Genomic DNA, 22,986 nt, shown 5'->3' on the forward strand with positions numbered 1-22,986 from the left:
TTTTTATTAAAGGTGTCTTTAAACCGTAAGCATGATGCTCTCTGAAAAGAAATAATTAGCATCGTTTTTTATTGGACACAAAATGTCCAACAATATTCCCTATATGTCAACAAGCAGATGCTAGGCAAATATATTCTCTCTCAAACTTGTTTTCCTTTTATAGTGCTATCTTTTTCCGTTAAAATCTCTAAACCATAAACGAGACAAGAATCTTAAAGGAAATCATTTTGCTGTTTGGTAAAGAAAACAGTTTTTCCCTTTTCTGAATGTTAGTTTCAAATTTGGATACAAAATGTCAGTTAATATTCCCAATATGCCAATGATCAGCAGCAAGCTGAATTATTCACCCTAAACCTCGCTTTCTTTTTGTAGAAGGTTATACAAGTAAACTACACTTACAAGTAGATGTCGTTTTTTGCGATAAAGATCTTGCATCATTAATAAAACGGAAATCTTAAACGAAATCCTGTTTTTTTGAGAAAGAAAACATTTTTCCTTTTCTAGTATCAGTTTCTAGTTTGAATACGAAATGTCTATTATAATATTTCCAACATGTCAATGAGCAGATTCAAATCATTCTCCCTAGGCCTTTTTGTTTTCCTTGCCTTTAAGCATACTCTTATAAGATACTTTGATATCACACCTCACCTCACACCTCGTGTTATGATATTCTCAATAAGTCAATAGCGAATTGAGTGGAAAATTATTCTCGCTGAACCTTTTTTCTTCTTGTTTTTTTGTACTGAACCGCAATGACCTTTACCGTACTACATACATTAACATTTCTCTTGTTACTGGAAACCCTTAATTCATTATTTAAACTCGGCCGTCAATAACTGATTTCAAAACGTACCTTTGCTAGAATGGACGCCGTTTGTGTAGCTTCGAGCAATCCAAAATACAGAATGTGTTTAACCCGTAGCTGTGAGTTCGCTTATGGTTAAGACACCGGAACACTAATGCTTCTTTTACTTGCAAATTAAGGCTGCACCTGCATTTTGCATGTAACTCCTTTCACTTGCTGCAATTGGTTGCTTCGATAATTCGCCCTAATTGATTTGACACAGAGCCTTACAGTTTGCTTATGGTTAAGACACAGAGACAGTAAAGCGTCTTTTACTGACAAATAATAATGACTACAACTGCGTCTTGCCACCGGTTGTATCGCGCTTCTTAAAACTCTTGCCTAATTTCAGATCAAATTTTTTTTCCTAAACTATTTTAGACACAACCATCCTGTCGATAGCATACCATCCAAATTCTCCAAATGATCATGTTAACCCGCTACAAACATACAAGAAGCCAAATTGGTTCAGCAACCGATATGAATATGTCGAACATGTGAGTAGGACTTCGCTAGGGCTTTCAACTCCATTTTACTCGTGACAACTATAACCAATTCCAGACCAGCCTCACTCTATTCAGCTAAAAGTGATCAAAATCTATGTTCTTCTTCAAACTAAGGAGACTGCCGCGGTCAAAACCGCTCTTAAAGTTAAACAAGACTTATCCTTGTTAATCACAAATGTAAAGAAGACGTTCTTTTGTGCGTCATGCATGGAAAGTTTTGAATATCTTTTTTTTCCAATTCACCATGAGGGCTCGTTTTTCATTACGAACGTATTACGTATTAGCATTTAATTTTAATATAAAAGCGCTGACTCCGAGACATTTAGCTTAAAAGATTGTCAAACACAACGATTTCTGAGAGACGTTTCTTGCCATTATGAAATATCAAAAAAGCAATATTACGAAGGAAGCTAGCCAGTTGATCTAGGGGGAGGGGTAGGACTTCAAAATTCGACTCTCCTACATAAGCTATAGGAGCGTTTTTGCTATAAGCGTGTTTAGCCAAATGGTATGAATATTTAGCTTTTTAGGTCTAGATGGCCTCAGGACTTGTCGTGGTTTGGACAAAATTTCGGTCATTTGATCCCAATAACTCAGCTCTTGTATATTAAAATTCTTAATGCGTTCGTAATTAAAAAGGACCGCACGTCGTGAATTAGAAAGAAGATATTAAAACTTTCCATGTATGGTACAAAGGATGACAATGGCCGCGTTAAATTTGTGTTAAAAATTAATACTCTTATGAAATTTTATAGTTCCTTTTTCCTGCAGTTGAAGATACTTACACAAAGGCTTAGCTTTTTGCTCAAGTCGTCAAAATAGTTTTAACTATTTATTAATTTAAAAATTGACTTTATCCCACAATTTTATCAACGGCGTATTCAAACCGTAAGCATGATTCTCTCTGAAAAGAAATAATTAGCATCGTTTTTAATTTGACAAAAAATGTCCAACAATATTCCCTATATGTCATCGAGCACATGCTACGCAAATTATATTCTCCTTCAAACTTGTTTTCCTTTTATAGTGCTCAGTCTTTTTCCATTAAAAACTCTACACCATAAATGATACGAGAATCTTAAACGAAATCATGTTGCTCGTTGAAAAAGAAAACATTTTTTCCCTTTTCTGTATATCAGTTTCAAATTTGGATACAAAATGTCAGTTAATATTCACGATATGCCAATAATCAGCAGCAAGCTAAATTATTCACCTTAAACCTTGCTTTTCTTTAGTACCGAACGTTATACAAGTAAACTACAATTGCAAGGGGCTGTCCTTTCTGCGATAAAAATCTTGCATCATTAATAAGACGGAAATCTTAAATGAAATCGTGTTTATTGGCAAAGAAACATTTTTCCTTTTCTAGTATCAGTTTCTAATTTGAATACGAAAGGCTATCATAATATTCCCAATATGTCAATGGTTTTAAGAGTTCCAAATACTACCATTTCTCAATTATGCAAATTAGTAGCCTAAACCTTTGCATAAACCTCACAAGAAAGTATGACATGAAAAACGCTCTCCAAGATAAAGAAAACACTGACATAGTTTCACAATACAGTACATTATAAAATATTTGAGATAGTACGCGCGCTCTCATTGGTCGATAGGTGTGTTTAGATGAGAGCAGGAGCCCATTACCCGGAGCGTACAACTTCCTTATATTTGTGCAACGGCGTTTTCACAAGTTGTTTTATTTTTAGATACGCCTTTCCCGCGATAATTACCGTTTCCGGTGACGTCCGTATCGAAACAAATCTGATTAAAAAAAAAATGGCGGCGAAGCTACGATTTTTTTGGTACTTTATTCCGTTCTCCACTTGTCGTTTTCCATCATTCCAATCCACCCTTCCATCAGAGGGCCCTCCCACAATACCATGCGTTTTACTTTCACTTTCAACATGTGAAGTTGCGGCCTACCTTTGCATAAGCTTATCTCTGAGTGCGAATATACGCGAGTCTCCCTTCGATATATCGCTCTGACGGTTTTCACAATGGTCAAATAGGCCTTAAATAGTATTGCAAAACAATGAAGAGGTCCGATCAGGATGTAGAAAATCCTTTTAAAACAAATGAACCCCGTTTAGAAGTTGAAGAGTCAGCTACGTGATCGTCTCCGGCGGCCGAGGAAGGTCCGGAGGGTCACAACAATTCTTTAGTCGACAAGAGCGCTTCAGTAAAGAAAGCCTTACGACTAAGCCTAGAGCTCAGACAAGAACTTAAATTTCTGCAGGCGGCATTTACTGAAGAAAATTATGGAAGGAGATGAACGGCTGCGGGAATGGAGTCAAGTTGTAAGCAGTTCGGGTTATTTTTGCGAGGTGCGATCTCTCGTGTCAGATTTGTCCCCCTTCCCTGAATCTCTTGTGGAACAATGACCCGCGACAAATGAACCGATGTTGGCTCTTTTCATTACCACTCGAAGACCCTTATGTTCGATTCTAGTACTGGCTCAGGCTGTTCGCCTTATAATTTTTCCAGACGGCGAGTGGCGACTGGATAGTCCGATTTACGCCGGAACACCGCCGGTGAAATCACAAGTGGAACATTCAGATTGGCATAATGGGGTTGACAGGCCTACGCGACTCTCATGTGCGTGTTTAGCCTAAATAAGAGTTTTGCCCTCACGGGTTATGTTTTCCAAAGAACACCCTTTTCTCTATGAAAAGAGCGGTGCTCCCGGTAAAATTTTCTTTTAGCGCTGGATTTTCTTCTTTTTAAATGCCATCTATGATTTGGAGGATTTGCGCGATAGACACTGAACAAAGCCATGTGTTTAACTGTCGCATGTGTTGTAATTGATCTCAAAGGTCATTTTGACCTCTTGTTGTTACGTTTCCGTTTAGCGACTGTCGTTCTTATGCCGTTTGTGGCATTTAGTTCAGGCTTGGTATGGCTCATTTCAGTGCGTCTGCTGACAGTATAGCCTCTCTTTTTATCGTTGTAAGGATAGGATTTGAACCGTGTAATAACTATACATTATCTTGCAGCTTTTGTCAGATTGCCGGGCCCGGCTATTTGCTTTTGGTGCAAGATGCTGTGCTTCTTATCACGGTTATTTGTCCCTTGATCCGTTCTTAAGCATTGTAGCTTCTTTCAAAGCTATGCAATGCGTTAAATTGAGGGCTAAAGGCCGCTTAAGTTGCGGCTGTGTGTTTTGTTGTCGCTCTGCTAAGCTCTGTAACTGTGAGGTTTGTGTTGCGGGAGCTTAGTATTTTCCTCCTGTGTTTACGTGCTCTGGCCAGGGGCTGCTTCTAGTCCTTCGGCCGTAAGTAAATTCTGTAGCATTTAAGGCAATTGTTTTCCTTTTATAGTGCTATCTTTTTCTATTAAAAACTCTAAACCATAAACGAGACAAGAATCTTAAAGGAAATCATTTTGCTCTTTGGTAAAGAAAACAGTTTTTCCCTTTTCTGAATGTTAGTTTCAAATTTGGATACAAAATGTCAGTTAATATTCCCAATATGCCAATGATCAGCAGCAAGCCAAATTATTCACCCTGAACCTTGCTCTCCTTTTGTACCGAGGGTTATAAAAGTAAACTACAATTGCAAGGAGCTTTTTTTTCTGCGATAAAGATCTTGCATCATCACTAAGACGTAAATCTTAAACGAAATCGAGTTTTTTGGTAGAGAAAACTTTTCCTTTTTAATTATCAGTTTTTAATTTGAATACGAAATTACTATTGTAATATTCCCAATATGACTATAAGCAAATTTAAATCATTCTCCTTCGACCTTTTGTTTTCCTCGCCTTTAAGCATACTCTGATAAGGTACACCGATATTATCACACCTCGTGTTATTATATTCTCAATAAGTCGATGACTAAATGTGTGGGAAGTTATTCTCCGTTAACTTTTTTTTCTTTTTCTTTCTTTCTTTTTTTTTTTTTTTGGTTCCGAGCCGCCATGAATTTTAGCGAACTATACTACATACAGGGATATTTTGCTTGTCACTAGAGACCCTCAATTTTATTGTTTAAACACGGCCGTCAATAACTGATTTCAAAACGTACCTTTGCTAGAATGGACACCGTTTGTGTAGCTTAAAGCCATCCAAAATACAGTTTGTGTTTAACCCGTAGCTAACAGCTCGCTAATTGTTAACACACCGGAACACTAACGCTTCCTTTACTTGCAAATTAATGCTGCACTTGCATTTTACATGTGTCTCCTTTCACTTGCTCCAATTGGTTTCTTTACTAATTTGCTCTAATTGCTTTCAGACAGAGCTTTACAGTTCTTTCATGGTTAGGACACAGAGACAGTGAAAGGTCATTTACTGACAAATAATAATGGCTACACTTGCATTTTGCTACCGGGGATAGCGCGCTTCTTGAAACTCTTGCCAAATTTCAGACCAAAATATGTGATTTCTCCTAACCTATTTCAGACACGACCTTCTTGTTGATTGCATACCATCCCAATTCTCCAAGTGATCATGTTAAACCGCTAAAAACATACAAGAAGCTAAATTGGTTCAAAGACCGATATGAACACGCCAAACATGTGGGTAGGACCTCGTTGGGCTTTCCAACTCCATTTTACTCGTGGAAACTGTAACCAATTCCAGTTGTATAAGTGTGAAGCAGCAAGGCGACAGCGAACCTGACAATATGGACTTTTGTTGCGTTCTTCATTATGATCAGCCGTCAAAACTTAAAGCACATTAACGATATGGCAATAAAACCTAAGAGGTAAATATAGTTTCCTTCCGCAAAATGGTATGATGACGTCAAATGACGTGGGCATTGCGTCATTGAACGCCATCTTGACTTCCATTTCCTGAAGTTTTAAAGAAATCCAAAAATCCAAGATAGCGAATTCAAGATGGCCGCATTTTGGCAATCACGATGTCATTACAACGCTATGTGCTGTCATCAGTTCTCACTGTGGACGTCTAAAGAGACCTTTGTGGACGTACTATCTCTCCTTCTAGTCTCAATGTCATAGCACTTGTATTCTCGTTATGGAGGGGGCAGAATCCCACACGCCACCCCCCCCCCCCCCATCCCATCCCAGCCCCACATGGCAGAAAAACCCCGGTCTAGAAGATAACGTTAAAGGGAAATTAACGAAATTAACGATAAAATCGAACTACGTTTCGAAGTCGTCATAACTTTTGTTAGTACCACCATCCACGAAAACGAAGAAGACACTCGGTGACAGGGCTTTTACTGCTGCTGCACCATCACTGTGGAATAAACTGCCAAGCACAATAAGGGACGAGGATAATCTTACACGTTTTAAGTCCAAATTGAAGACATTTTTATTTAGAGTTGCTTACAATACGATGTAAGGACTGTAAGAATTGTAAATAACTATTTTTATGTTTTTCCCCCTGGGCTTCTCCTATAAACTTATCTAGTGAGTGCTGTATAGACTGAGCTCGTTTACTGGGCACAATAATTTTACTCTCACACAAAACATTTGGAGTAAAATGGCTGAGGGAAAGCCTAAAACGCTTTTATTAAAATAACCAATTCATACTTCATATAACATTACAATCTGTTAAAAATATTTTGGCCCAGTAAAGGTGAGGGCAACAAAAACGCCATGCCATATGGCTAACAGTCTTTATGAACATAAAAGAGGTGGACTGGTACAAGGGGAGGAGGTGGGAGTTCAAATGAATGTCTTCACTTGATGAAAAAGCTGCGTGAATGCACGACCAAGACCGATCGCGAGGTCACCAAGCAAGCATTTCGCCTTGAGGGGTTGTGATGTAATGACCTTCCCTTCCACCCCTATGCCGCGTCACGCAATAGTAAGTGACTGTAACAAGCAACAAGACCAGAGAGAAAAACATAAAAATTCTATTTGCAGGCAAATATTTTATTTATGTTTTTCCCCCTGGGCTTCTCCTATAAACTTATCTAGTGAGTGCTGTATAGACTGAGCTCGTTTACTGGGCACAATAATTTTACTCTCACACAAAACATTTGGAGTAAAATGGCTGAGGGAAAGCCCCAAAGCCGCTTTTATTAAAATAACCAATTCATACTTCATATAACATTACAATCTGTTAAAAATATTTTGGCCCAGTAAAGGTGAGGGCAACCAAAACGCCAAAAGCATCATTATGAAAATGATGATGCTGCCCCACCCCAGGAAATACAGCACTCACAAAAAGTTTGGAAAACGGCTCACATTTGTGCAAAGATACTGGTACAATCGACATGTAAAGGAAAATATTGAGACTGCTGCCCTTGCTAATCAGTCCAATATAGACCTTGAATTACAGGAGATATGGTACTGCTGCCCCTGCTAGTCAGTCCCATATGTCCAAGCAAGCAATATGAATAAAACCTACAATGAATAATAAAACTGGTAAACATTAACACAGCTAATCAGCTCAAAATAAACCAATGCAACTAAGCAAAGAAACTGAATCAAAGAAAATGGGAAAATATTGAGACTGCTGCCCTTGCTAATCAGTCCAATATAGACCTTGAATTACTGGAGATATGGTACTGCTGCCCCTGCTAATCAGTCCCATATGTCCAAGCAAGCAAGATTACCAAAACCTACAATGAATAATATAACTGGCGAACATTAACACGGCTAATAAGTTCAAAATAAACCAATGCAACTAAGCAAAGAAACTGAATCAAAGAAAATGGGACAATATTGAGACTGCTGCCCTTGCTAATCAGTTCGATATAGACCTTGAATTACAGGAGATATGGAAACTGCTGCCATTGCTAATCAGTTCCATAACCCCCGGCGAGCAATATTACTGGAACATAATAATTATCAATTACATAACTCCCAGCAAGGAAGAGTATCAAATTATGAATCTTATGATTGTAATTGTTATAGAGAATAACATTAACACTTTAACAACAGGAGATATGTAGACTGCTGCCCTTGCTAATCAGCCATAAATATCAAGGAAATTGTTATTACACAACCATAATGACAAATGATTACAGCCCAAATTATAAGCTTCTCGTAATTACCAACATACAGTAGTTAAGAAAATTCTCACTTCGTAACACTAAGAAACCCGAGAAACATTAGAAAATGCTGCCCTTGAGAATCAGTTTCATATGTGTCGAGTAAAAAAGACACGGCAAGCGTAGGTCATGCAACAAAAATTACTAGGTTGATACTGAAGGGATGCGAATACACTTATGAAAGGCATTAGACCCAAGACCCGTATCTGGGTATCAGACAAACCCCGATCTGCAGCATAAGAAGCAGCCCCAATCCTAAAACTGTGCCCCTTGTAACGTGCCGGGTTGAGACCGCAGAATAGTTTCCAAGCCCTTTGGTAAGTAGGAAGGGATGACGGCTGCAGGCTTGATTTCATAAGGGTTGAGACTATGGCTGCCAATTCTGAGGCTGCAGAAACAGGGGAATCTCTGTTGGGCAGTGATCCATGTGATGTAGAGCCAAACGTCTAAAAGTCTGTACCTGTCCGGGTCATTTGGACAGCGGTGATTGAGTCCTGGACCAGAGAACTGCTAGCGGGTAAAGATGCAGTGAATGGAACCTCAGTTAAAGCGTCTGCGATTTGAGGGACACCACCCGTACTAGACATGCGGCACGAAACTTCATCAGCAAACCTAGTAACAAGTTGGTCCAGCAACTCAGGAGGAAGGGCAGTTGCCGCCGGAGACACCTCAGCAGCTGCGGGTTCCGAATGGGCATCCTCGGTGCTTGAGGCCACTGCAGATGGTTGTCGGCCTCTCTTCTGCCTTTGGCCACAGGCGGTTTAGCAGAAGCGGCTGAAAGCCTGGTGGAACGTTTAGGTGGCATGACTGCAAAGAAAACTTAAATAACGGCAGAAACTAAAGCACTGTAAACAATAAAATTAAGGTTGGAATCGTGACGAAATAACTAAATAAAATAATAATAATTAGTGGGCAGGGACAAGCCATGTCAGACAAAAAGTTGACGCATCAGCAAGCCCTACAAAGGCCCAAAAGAAAACAGAGGGCAAAGCCTCAGAGGCAAAATTGACACAACCTTGAGGGCGAAGCCTCGAAGGTAAATAAAACAACCTTGAGGGCGAAGCCTCGAAGGTAAATAAAACAACCTTGAGGGCGAAGCCTCGAAGGTAAATAAAACAACCTTGAGGGCAAAGCCTCAAAGGTAAATAAAACAACCTTGAGGGCGAAACCTCGAAGGTAAATAAAACAACCTTGAGGGCGAAACCTCGCAGGTAAATAATAATAACAACCTTGAGGGCAAAACCTCGAAGGTAAATGATAATAATAATAATCAGTGGGCAGGGACAAGCCATGTCAGACAAAAAGTCGACGCATCAGCAAGCCCTATAAAGGCCCAAAAGAAAACAGAGGACAAAGCCTCAGAGGCAAAATTAACACAACCTTGAGGGCGAAGCCTCGAAGGTAAATAAAACAACCTTGAGGGCAAAGCCTCGAAGGTAAATAAAACAACCTTGAGGGCGAAGCCTCGAAGGTAAATAAAACAACCTTGAGGGCAAAGCCTCGAAGGTAAATAAAGCAACCTTGAGGGCGAAACCTCGAAGGTAAATAAAACAACCTTGAGGGCGAAGCCTCGAAGGTAAATAAAACAACCTTGAGGGCGAAGCCTCGAAGGTAAATAAAACAACCTTGAGGGCGAAGCCTCGAAGGTAAATAAAACAACATTGAGGGCGAACCCTCGAAGGTAAATAAAACAACCTTGAGGGCAAAGCCTCGAAGGTAAATAAAACAACCTTGAGGGCGAAACCTTGAAGGTAAATAAAACAACCTTGAGGGCGAAACCTCAAAGGTAAATAAAACAACCTTGAGGGCGAAACCTCGAAGGTAAATAAAACAACCTTGAGGGCGAAACCTCGAAGGTAAATAATAATAACAACCTTGAGGGCGAAACCTCGAAGGTAAATGATAATAATAATAATCAGTGGGCAGGGACAAGCCATGTCAGACAAAACGTTGACGCACCAGGAAGCCCTATAAAGGCCCAAAAGAAAACAGAGGGCAAAGCCTCAGAGGCAAAATTAACACAACCTTGAGGGCGAAACCTCGAAGGTAAATAAAACAACCTTGAGGGCGAAACCTCGATGGTAAATAAAACAACCTTGAGGGCAAAACCTCGAAGGTAAATAATGATAATAACCTTGAGGGCGAAACCTCGAAGGTAAATAATAATAACAACCTTGAGGGCGAAACCTCGAAGTTAAATGATAATAATAACAACCTTGAGGGCAAAACCTCAAAGGTAAATAATAATAATAACAAACTTGAGGGCAAAACCTCGAAGGTAAATAATTATAATAACAACCTTGAGGGCGAAACCTCGAAGGTAAATAATAATAATAGCCTTGAGGGCAAAACCTCGAAGTTAAATAGGAATAATAACCTTGAGCATGAAACCTCGAAGGTAAATAATAATAATAACAACCTTGAGGGCGAAACCTCGAAGGTAAACAAAACAAGAAAAACGTGCCTTATAAAAAAAACAAAATACAATATATTACATTAAACACAAATGAAAGTGCAGTAAAATGAAAGAGACTACATGGTCTATGTTCATCCATGATAATAGCGGACTGTTTGATAAGCTCAAGACAATAGACATAAAAGGGGTTGTGGTGAAATCGCCTATGACCTAAGAATACCCAAAGCATCAGGATGGCGCCCCGGTAGCTCCGATACAGGAAATATTGCCCTAAAGAATTAACATGAACGCCAACCTCTAAATACAGGTCCTTATGAGGACGAGAAAAATCCCTGTGAGTCCGACAGAAAACGTTGGGAAAGGGCTCTAACACGACACGAACATGATGTTCAAAATCTTAGTGCCTTGAAGAAAATCCTACCAATCTCTACAGGAAACACCACGTGGAATGACATGGCAGACGCCAACCGCACTTACCGAAAATTCGACTAAAAAAGAACGGACAAGCTCCTCTGTGGACAAACCAACAATCTCCGGTTACGCACCCGAAAGATCGTTCGTACTGACCTGGCCCCGGTTGTTCAAAGAGCGGATAACTTTATCCACTGGATAGGCCTATCCACCGGATAAAATCGCTATCCACTGGATAGTTATCCAGTGTATAAAAAGTCGTTGCACAAAGCCTGGATAGTGCCATGGATAACTATCCACCGGATAAGCCGCTATCCGGTTCGTTGCCATGGTGAATATGGGAGCGCGCGCGTCACGAAAATTTTTTTGTCAACAAACATGGCGGAAAACGCGGGAAAGAGGGCGAGAAAGCCCAATTTCACTGCGGCAGAATGCACCCTCATTTTAGAGGCGGCCGAAGAAAATATCGAAATTATAAAAAGCAAGTTCTCAAACACTCTTGGCAACAAAAACAAAATTAGAATCTGGGAGCAAATTACAGAGAGAGTAAATTCTCTGGGAGTTTGCAAGAGGTCGGTGATCGAGATCAAAGAGAAGTGGCGCGGCATGGTCAGCAGTGCAAAAAAAGAGCACAACAAGGTTGGAACAGAGAGGAGGAAAACAGGTGGGGGTAGAAAACCCGATTCCCCGAAAGGAGAGACATTGAAACTCATTCAGCTTTTTGGGGATGACCCGTCGTTTTCAGGAATTTCGGGAGGAATCGAGTCCGGTAAGTTGTTTGATAAATTTAATTAAGCTTACCCTTCGCAACACTTTTGTTTCCTTTATATTATTTTGGTCAATTCAATAGAACTTTTACAGTTATAGTTTACATTCTGGGCCCCTCTTTATGGAGAAGAATGTGTAATGCGAATGCCATAAGTCCTAAACCGTATTTGTTGATGTCTATTTGGATTATTTTTTTCACGCAAGCTTTTAAAACGTGCGCCGAACTTGTAAACTTCCAACCAGGACTACAAGGTTAAAAGTTAAATTACTTGACCACACAATGAAATTTTAAATTGAACCACACCTTCCTCTAAATTACTAGTTCGTTATTTTTTAGCTAAAGTAGAAGTACTGTGTTTTTTAAAATTAACTCGATCAGCCACTATATATAAACGCGTCTGACTGCAAGAAAATAAAATAGCCCGTCGCTCTTCGGCGCGCACGATAATTCAGTTTTATTCAGTTTTAATTCCACTTGAAGTAATTTTGTATTGTTTCTGTGCTTCTACTCTTGTTAATGTCACTAGTTCCTGCATTTCGTCTCCTTAAAAAATAAGTTTTGTGGCGTTTAGGCTTGTGGAAAACCTATCAAAACCGGTGAATGCACCTTTGTTATTTTTCATAATGTATTTCAAAAGCACTTTTATAACGCCAACATTATTTCCATTTGAATTAATTTTGCATGCTTTCTGTGCATTTGTTCCTTCTAATATTGCCAATAATAGTGATGTTGGAATTCGTAAACCAAGTAAAATATCTACAAAACATTTTCTTTCCTGAAAGCGAGGGACTGCTCCCTCGGCGGTTCGCATGTTGTCGAAGAAATTCATCCATCGATGACCATTTCTCTTACATGGCTTCTCGCCGCCTTGGTGACTGTAAAGTGATAAAGTTTATGTGATTTCGCAGATTGCAGAATATTAATATTTTTTTCCAATACATTGAAAATGACTTAAGAATCACAACTTCTGTACTGGAATGTGGAAGCAGTAGTAGCACAGATCAGCCTTTTACTCAGCCCTTACATGTGATCACATGCCCAGATGTCATGTGCCTTGAACCACCCGGTGATAACATTCAGCAACCAACTGTGGATTGCCTAATACATGATGATCTCACCCCTCCTGTTACATCATTTCCCGTTGAACAACAGCCTTCAACATCAACACCACAGCTTCCTGTGAAGCATGCAATTCCAAAGTCAAAGACCCCAACCAAAAAGGTGTCACTTACCCAAAATATCCAGGAAACACAGTTGGAGGTCTTGAAAAAAGAAAGCAGGAAGCTGGACATTGAGATCGAAAATCTGTTGTTGGCCAGAAAGAAGCTTAAGCTTGAAATGGAGGAGATTGAGGAGAGAAGAGGAAGTAAAAAATAAATTATGCTTTTATAACTTGAAAGGCCTTTCAAAGTGACAAATAATGGCGTTTTCGTTTGAGAAGTATTTTCTCTCGTTCCAGAGATATTCAAGTTTTTACTCAAAAATTGATAACGTTAAAAGTCAGCTCAGTACAAAGATAAATCACAAACTCAAGATTAAGTTAACTGAGGGACTCTCATGAAACCTAATGCCATGACAACAAAGCTGCTGCAATTTATGTTAATTGGATTAGGGCCATGACCAGTCGACTATGCACAATCCTTTGTTTTAACTTTCACAGCTTGACTGCAGTTTACAACTAGCTTTCTCTGAAGTAACTCTTATTTAGCAAGGGGTTCAAGTCATACATGTATTTCAAATTATTTTTTACTTGAATTGCGTGGACTAGACTACAAAAAAAATTCATGCATTATGTCGGGTATGAAATGTGCATGCATGTAATGCAATACTTTTTTTTTAAAGATTTCCCTTTTTGAGATCAGCTTAAAAAATGGCTTTTGGTTCACACTAATTTTGTAATTTTAATTCTGAAAAAAATTCACTTGCCCACAGGGCAAGTGATGGTCAGAATCCACTAGCCCTGAATTGCAAAATCCACTTACCCCAGTTGCACCCTGTAACAGGAAGGTTTCTATTGGTTAGTTACTCCAACACATTTCAAAATCTATTGTGGTCTGTGCACCATCTGAAGGCCAACGAAAAGAAGTTTGTCAGGCTTCACAACCATGATTGCCCAATTTGATCAAGAATATCTCAGGAAATATTGTGTTGGAAATGCTTGTGATACTAAATTGACATTTGATTGACATAATGATTATCGACTGTTAAACAAAAAAAGGCAGTGTATATACAGGAGAAAGAGGAGTAGAAAGTCGAGAAGCATGAGTCAAAGATCAAGGACATGAAATCTAGGTGAGAACAATTTAAAGTTTAAATTACTCGAAATCTATAGACCACTAATGAGTAAGGAATGTTAACTGGTCACCAACGTCACTTTCATGCACAGATTACAACTGATTTAAACTTCATATTCTTCTCACTATAGATTTCACAATCCTCTTTTACTCACACTTAATCTCTCTCTATACTTCTCCTTTTCACGTAATTACACACTGCATGCCTTTTTTGTCACAAGTTAACAGAAAATTATAATGCCAATCAAAATGTGTGTTTCAAGCAGGACCAACTTAATATATCTGCGAACTCTCATATCTGGTTCAAAGCAGAGAGGGACTGGGGCCAACAGTGAAATCATGGCAATGTCAAAATGGGTGTCATTATGTTTCTTACCTAGCATACATTGTTGGGGCCAAGTTTAAGTAGCATCACTCCATTTATCTTTGTACTGAGACAATTTGTGACTTCATCATCAATTTTTTCTTCATCATTTTTTTGAACAAAAAATCTTGAATATCTCTACAACAAGAGATATTCAAAAAAGAAAATGCCTGCATGCTTGTTCTCTTTCAAATGTCTTTCAAATTTCAAATAAGCATAAATTTTTTGTAACTATATCCATTTTAAAGGTAACATCATTCTTGAAATTGTATTGGGGTTAAATTGTTGGGAATACAAACTAATATTCTCAAATTTCATTGGAAATATAGCAATATTTCATTGCTGCAATATAAAACAGTATTTGAGTTATACAACACTGCTTGTTTGTAATTTTAATAGCTTTTCTTATGCCAACATTTTGTCTTATTATGACTTCATTCAGTTTCTTAATTGTTCATCACAATAGCAGCAGCTCTTAATAAGAACTTCTATTTTCCAACATCACGGACCAGTAATCATACAGAACGCATCCAAAATTTTCACTATTTCATGTAAAATTTAGAATTTATAGACATTATTTCCAACAATTCAATATCATTAGGGAAGAGGTTCCTATAATATTATTATAAATGAAATTCAACATTCAGAGGTGATCATGCAACTGTTCAACTTTTGTTTGCAAAAAGAATTTTTATTACTTAAATAAATTTATTATATATATCCATGAAATTGATATTTATACAGTCATGATGCATTTGAACATTGAAACCATCATTCCATTAACTATAATATAAAGCAATATTGGATCATGAAAATTATCAAGCTGCTGTAAGTTGACTCTCATGGATTTAAACTTCAGTCAACAAAACAAAATCAATGGGCTATAGCCTTTCTTATCTCATTCTTAAACTGAAATATCAAAACAATATTTTACTTTGAGCAAGGCTTATTAGGTTAATGGACCTGCATGTGAATTTATTAGTTATTCCACAAGTGCGCATTCAGGGCACGTCACTGGTGTGCATCAAGTTGGCAATAATCACCTTGTATATATCTAACAACCCTGAGTGGAAAATAGCTTATTCTTGCCCCCTGACACATACTCTTACCATATTTGTGGGACATGGTATAATAAATGGCTCAAATAAACATATAATGCCAATCAAAACTCTGAAACTGCGCATGCATTGCTGAGTCAGTTTTTAATTATTATACTTATAATTAAATTATTATTAATACCCATGAGAAAAATGAGAGTGCACATCAATAATTTAGTTTTCAATTATTGAAACCATCTAACATTGTTCACAACCACTAAAACTCAAAAGACATTTATAAATTAATTCAAACAAATCCTATAGTGAGCGTTACAAGCAAAAGCTGCAATAAACTGCTTTCCTAACCAAAAAGTCAGTTTTCAGTTTGTATGTACTGCAGATTTTCTGTGAAAAATGTGCATCCATTTATATATATTAATTTTGTTTTCTATAATTGCCTGAATGCTAAATTTTGAAAAACTGTTTACACATAAAACTGCCAAATAAAATTAAAGTGAAAAGGCAATTTCTACTTGCTGGTCATCAGTAATTTAACATTTTAATGCGCAATACATTTAAGGTCTTAATGCTGGGTTTAGCTTAAAAAATCTACAATGCAACAAAAAAAAAAAATTGAGAGTATTTTTGTTACTTCTTGAACAACTACATAAAACTATACTTGGCTTTTTACAAAATTCCCGCGTGTCGATTGGCTTGTATTAGATTTTGTCTAAAAGAGCACAGACATGAATAAAAATGATGTCAGATGTGATGCACACCCATTCTCAACAGAAAATAAGGCCATGACGTGAATTCTGCATGTACTTTTTTCCATGTCATTGTAAAAACAACTGACAGCGCAGTTTTCTAGAGTCTGCCTTAATGTTACTCTAAGAGACCATAATTAGATGATTTATATTGCCATAAAATTTTCAAAACATTACATAACATTGTCTGTTTTTAGCAAAAAATGAATGCCCAAATGTGAAAAAAAATTGCTTAACAATGTTTTGGAAATTAATGAAATGCAATTTAGACATCTACAAAATAAAAATAAATAAATGGCAATCTCAGTGGCACATCCACAGATTGATAGAGGGGTCTGCAAAATCTGCGAGCCAGCGAGCCATACTAGCCACCGTGCGAGCCAAATTGCGAGTCATGCGAACCACAGTACAAATGTTAAGAATTTTTATTTGTTTTATTTACATTTGCATGACAACATTTTAGACGAGTTTTTTACTCGGGCTGTAAGCCGGCACGAGTTACGTTTTCGGTCACGTTATCAAAATAGTTCATCCTTTTTTATTTTTTGGGGTTGCGATGGGCCGAGAGATAAGACTTTGGGCCACGAGTTAAGTTCTCGGGCTTGTTATTTGTACTCGGGCGTACCCAAACTCCCTCATTTTTTTTTTTTGCTTCCTTTTAAGCTCCCCCTCCCTTTCCCCGATGTATTCTGCGAGTCACTCTTTTTTCAAATCAAAACATTTGGCGCCAGTTGTGAAGTGTTCGTGAACGGTTTGCCTTAGCGCAGAGAGGGTTCTAGAGTCGTTACTGACAGAAAGGTGAAGACAATGATAGCATGTCGAGTGGCGAAGAAAGCTAAACCGTAAGGATTAAAGCCCGTAGATAATTAGCATAAGAGAAGAGGAGGTAGCTTGAACATGGTGCATTCAGTTTCGTCTGATTGGCAGATTAGTGAGGGTGACAGTTGTGCATACACTTACATACACTTTCCTTTAAAAATACCCAACTGACGGTTTTCAGTGCATTGTGAGGCATTTTAGCCAGAAATAAAATTGGTACCTATTTGACTGTTTTCAACTTGGTTTCTGATTGGCTGATTCAAAAAACGTCCTTCAGCCTTAGTGATTTTTTTTGCATTGTCCTTAACTGTTAAAGAATTAAATATTGCGATCTCATTCATCTTGTTCCGATGCCATTGTTCTTGTTCTCATGTGAAAGTAAGTATAACAAATAAAAATTCTTAACATTTGTACTGTGGCTTGCGTGACTTACGTGACTCGCATGGCTCGCACGGCTCACATGGCTCGATCACCCCTTGGCTCACATGGCTCACTGACTCGCAGATTTTCATCACTCTCGATAGAGTGGCTATTTGTCCACTGTTTCCAGGTCGAATTGTAATTTGGAATGTTGGTTTTTGTGGAGAGGAAAACCATAGTACCCGGAAAAAACACCCTCGGAGCAGAGACGAGAACCAACAACAAACTCAACCAGCATATGTGACACTGTCAGTCCGGGAATCGAACCCGAGCCACATTGGTGGGAGGCGAGTGCTCTCACCACTGTGCTATCCCTGTTCATTTTTTTCCCTGCTCACTTAAGGAAAAGAAATCTGAGGTAAAACGAAAAGTTGTGACTTTCGAAAAACTCAGCATACAAAGCAGTTAATGTGCTCTCACTTTTTCAAACAAAAACAATTGAAGGGCTTTGTGCAAGAGGGGCGTAAATGACTAATTTATCCATGAGCACCTTAAAATCAAAATTGCTTCAAATGACCCCTATTTTGGCACAGATCATTATAGAGACTGGTCATGATAAAGACACTTAAAATGGTACATTTACCATAATTTTTGAGAAAATTATAAAATAATGCCAAATAAACAAGAAATAGCTTTTCTCTTCTAGAAAATACGAGTAACCAGCTTAGCTACACAAAAGAGATACAGAATTGTACACAGGACGACCCAGTAGACTGAACCAAGTCAAGTAATTAAATAATTGGAAGTACCTGAATAAGAGAAATAAGCCAAATCAACCAATCTCTGTGCCAAAATAGGGATTCTTTAGAGTAATTTTGATTTTAAGGCAAGAAATAAATCATTTTATTATTCCACTTTTATGTCATTTCACCAAATAAGATCAAGGAAACACGCAAAATACAAGACCGTAATACACTGTAGTGTCCCGGTTTGACCGGTTCACATTAGTGAATATATGGTCATTTAATGACCACTACACTCCACTGGCTTTCTGTGTTATTTATGCTATTTGCATGTAACATTATACTAATAGACAGATTATGCCGGGTGTATTGAGTCTTAAAGTGTGACGTCACAAATATTTGAATTTTTTAAATTATGGGATTTGTTAGTATATTAATGGAAATAGCATGATGACAAATGCCTACTTGTCAAAAAACAGCATCTTTATTATAATTGCAATTAAGGGAGTGAGATATTAACTCTGTTATGCCCCAATGACTCCATACAAATCTTTCTAATTATGTCTCAGTTCTTACTGTTTGGAGCTGAGACAAAATTAAAAGGATTTGTATGGAGTCATTGGGACATAACAGAGCTATAAATATCTCACTCCCAAATTGCAATGCTGATTTTTGGCAAGTAGGCATTTTCCATCATGCTTTTTCAGAGTATTCTAACAATATCCCATAATTTCATAGATTTTGTTTTTTGTGGCGTCATCACTTTAGGACTCTATTTCGACACTCTCACCATTAAATTGAAGCCAAAATAGCAAAATCTTTTTGTAGTGGAATAATAAATCTCGATCTTATTCGATGATTTGTATACATGTAGAAAATGCGCGCTGACATTTTGCTCATTTTCCACACCCTTTCGGGGCTCTGGAAAAATAGTACTAGACAACGTGCAAAATATCTGCGTGTATTTTGAATGTAAAACCATCTAATAAGATATATGAAATGCACCCCTCCTGTCCATAATCCTTCAGTCATGAGCATAGCAAAAAGAACCTACCCACACAGAGAACTTAAAAGAAAGTGTTTGTTATGGACTGCTTCCTAACAGCATTACCATTCTCAGGACCATGATATTGCTCCTGCACATCACAGTCCTCATCATCTACATGACCATCATCTACTTCTGGCTCCCTTAAATTAATAGCAATATTGTGCAAAACAAAACATGCGACTACAATCGTGCAAACCCTATCAGGAGCCATTCTTATTTCCGAGTGTAGGATGTGGAACCTACGTTTAAGAAGGCCAAACGTACGTTCTATAGTGCAGCGCGTTGTTTTGTGGGCCCTGTTGAACCGCTCCTCTGATGGTGAATGTGGCTGGGAGTAGGGTGTCAACAGAAATGAAGTGCAGGCATACCCGCTATCGCCAAGGAGCACTCCATCTGCCAGCCCATGACCTCCTCCTTGTTCCAGCTGTCGACCCACATGGCCCCGGTTGTTCAAAGAGCGGATAAGTCTTATCCACTGGATAAGTCGCTATCCAGCGGATAAAATTTATCCACTTGCGTCATTTCGGTTGTTCGAAGCTTGGATAGCGCTTTCCAGCCGCTATCCAGTGGATAAAGTTATCCATGTCAAGGTAGGTCGTATAACTTTTTATCCGGCGGATAAAATGTAGCGGCGAAAGCCCAGTAAATAAACATGGCCGCCCGTAGTCTTTCTCGTATGATGAGTAATTTCGATAATCCTAGAAAGGCTAGAGTCTATCGTAGAGAAATTGACCCGTTGGCGTGCTACACTGAAAATGAACTTAGATCTCGGTATCGTTTTGGGAAAGAAGGTCTTCAGTTCATCATTGACTTACTCGCCGAGGAAATTTCCCCATCAACAAGAAGAAGCCACTCGTTGTCAGCGAGCGAACAAGTGTTAATTACGTTAAGATTCTTGGCTTCGGGTAGCTTCCTTGAAGTAGTTGGTGACACTTTTTTATCTTACGATAAATCCACCGTCAGTCGAGTTATCCGTCGGGTGACTCAATGCCTTGCCGCCAAAGTGAACGATTTTGTTAAATTTCCATCGACGAAAAACGAGCGAGATGAAGTCAAGCGAGGCTTGTTCCGAATTGGAGGCTTCCCGTGTGCAATAGGCTGTGTAGATGGTACACATGTGAAGATAACTGCGCCGTCGCTGAATGAACCCGATTACGTCAACAGAAAGGGCTTTCATTCGATAAATGTGCAAGCTATTTGTAATCATGAAGGTGAGCAATGTAAATGTCAGCCATGTTTGAACGTAACCATTTATTTGTTATTTGTGGGCATACTGTAACGGATGGATTGGAATGGATTTATAAAACGCGGACTTGTAAATCGAGGATTTGCAAAACGCGGACTAGTACACAATCACAAGAAAAGAAACAAAACAAAACAAAATTCATTTCTTTGATGATTTACTATAAATTATGGCAAATTATTTTGACTCTTTACTCATAGATTTTATTTTATTTTATTTTATTTTTATTTTCCTCCATGCCCCGCCTTAATTGCATCAGGCCTGATACACGCTTCTACGGGAAACAATGATCTAAAAAACTGTATATTTTTGCAGGATTGTTCACAAATGTGGTTGCCAGGTGGCCTGGCAGTACTCATGACAGCCACATTTTTAAAACATCTGCTGTGGGTCGACAGCTGGAACAAGGAGGAGGTCATGGGCTGGCAGATGGAGTGCTCCTAGGCGATAGCGGGTATGCCTGCACTTCATTTCTGTTGACACCCTACTCCCAGCCACATTCACCATCAGAGGAGCGGTTCAACAGGGCCCACAAAACAACGCGCTGCACGATAGAACGTACGTTTGGCCTTCTTAAACGTAGGTTCCACATCCTACACTCGGAAATAAGAATGGCTCCTGATAGGGTTTGCACGATTGTAGTCGCATGTTTTGTTTTGCACAATATTGCTATTAATTTAAGGGAGCCAGAAGTGGATGATGGTCATGTAGATGATGAGGACTGTGATGTGCAGGAGCAATATCATGGTCCTGAGAATGGTAATGCTGTTAGGAAGCAGTCCATAACAAACACTTTCTTTTAAGTTCTCTGTGTGGGTAGGTTCTTTTTGATATGCTCATGACTGAAGGATTATGGACAGGAGGGGTGCATTTCATATATATTATTAGATGGTTTTACATTCAAAATACACGCAGATATTTTGCACGTTGTCTAGTACTATTTTTCCTGAGCCCCGAAAGGGTGTGGAAAATGAGCAAAATGTCAGCGCGCATTTTCTATACAAATCATCGAATAAGATCGAGATTTATTATTCCACTACAAAAAGATTTTGCTATTTTGGCTTCAATTTAATGGTGAGAGTGTTGAAATAGAGTCCTAAAGTGATGACGCCACAAAAAACAAAATCTATGAAATTATGAGATATTGTTAGAATACTCTGAAAAAGCATGATGGAAAATGCCTACTTGCCAAAAATCAGCATTGCAATTTGGGAGTGAGATATTTATAGCTCTGTTATGCCCCAATGACTCCATACATTAAATCCTTTTAATTTTGTCTCAGCTCCAAACAGTAAGAACTGAGACATAATTAGAAAGATTTGTATGGAGTCATCGGGGCATAACAGAGTTAATATCTCACTCCCTTAATTGCAATTATAATAAAGATGCTGTTTTTTGACAAGTAGGCATTTGTCATCATGCTATTTCCATTAATATACTAACAAATCCCATAATTTAAAAAATTCAAATATTTGTGACGTCACACTTTAAGACTCAATACACCCGGCATAATCTGTCTATTAGTATAATGTTACATGCAAATAGCATAAATAACGTGCAGAAAGCCAGTGGAGTGTAGTGGTCATTAAATGACCATATATTCACTAACGTGAACCGGTCAAACCGGGACACTAGCTACAGTGTATTACGGTCTTGTATTTTGCGTGTTAATTTCTTTGATCTTATTTGGTGAAATGACATAAAAGTGGAATAATAAAATGATTTATTTCTTGCCTTAAAATCAAAATTACTCTAAAGAAGCCCTATTTTGGCACAGAGATTGGTTGATTTGGCTTATTTCTGTTATTCAGGTACGTACTTCGCGAGGGCTGTCATTAAGAGCCGTAACCCGTAACACCTGTTACGGCTGAGTATGCTTGATGGGCCCTTGATGCTACGGGTGAACTTGCCTGTTGTTGATATCATTCACACACAGTAACAAGTTTGTTACGGGTGTGAAGATCAAGGAAACAGGTGACTCAAATCTAAATGACAGCCCTGTACTTCCAATATTATTATTTAATTGCTTGACTTGGTTCAGACTCTACTGGGTCGTCCTGTGTACAATTCTGTATCTCTTTTGTGTAGCTATTAGCTGGTTACTTGTATTTTCTAGAAGAGAAAAGCTATTTCTTGTTTATTTGGCATTATTTTATAATTTGCTAAAAAATTATGGTAAATATTGTGCCACTTTAAGTGTCTTTATCATGACCAATCTCTATGATCTGTGCCAAAATAGAGGTTATTTGAAGCAATTTTGATTTTAAGGTGCTCATGGATAAATTGAGTCATTTACACCCCTCTAGCACAAAGCCCTTCAATTGTTTTTGCTTGAAAAAGTGTGAGAGCAGTCATTATACTGCTTTGTATGCTGAGTTTTTCGAAAATCATAACTTTTCGTTT

At 38.3% G+C, this 22,986-nt stretch overlaps 3 protein-coding genes across 9 annotated transcripts in view; 2 read left to right on the plus strand and 1 right to left on the minus strand.

Moving 5' to 3' along the window:
* The window catches only part of LOC146475618 (CUB and peptidase domain-containing protein 2-like), a 47,775-nt gene extending 42,162 nt beyond the window's left edge, over nucleotides 1-5,613 (minus strand). The window contains exon 1 of the mRNA XM_085116007.1: nucleotides 5,370-5,613. The gene's annotated coding sequence lies outside the window, so the exon portion shown is untranslated. The remainder of the gene's footprint in view (nucleotides 1-5,369) is intronic.
* Nucleotides 1-22,986, plus strand: part of LOC146475616 (ras-like protein 1) — a 230,397-nt gene that overhangs the window by 164,520 nt on the left and 42,891 nt on the right. The window lies entirely within an intron of this gene.
* On the plus strand, nucleotides 11,518-13,285 carry LOC146475619 (uncharacterized). The gene is made up of 2 exons (XM_085116052.1): nucleotides 11,518-11,908; nucleotides 12,951-13,285. Exons 1-2 carry the CDS (start codon nucleotides 11,518-11,520, stop codon nucleotides 13,283-13,285), a joined length of 726 nt encoding a protein of 241 aa, XP_084972178.1.

This window comes from Pavona decussata, unplaced genomic scaffold (assembly GCF_977016875.1).
Source record: "Pavona decussata unplaced genomic scaffold, jaPavDecu1.1 SCAFFOLD_84, whole genome shotgun sequence".
NCBI lineage: Eukaryota > Metazoa > Cnidaria > Anthozoa > Scleractinia > Agariciidae > Pavona > Pavona decussata.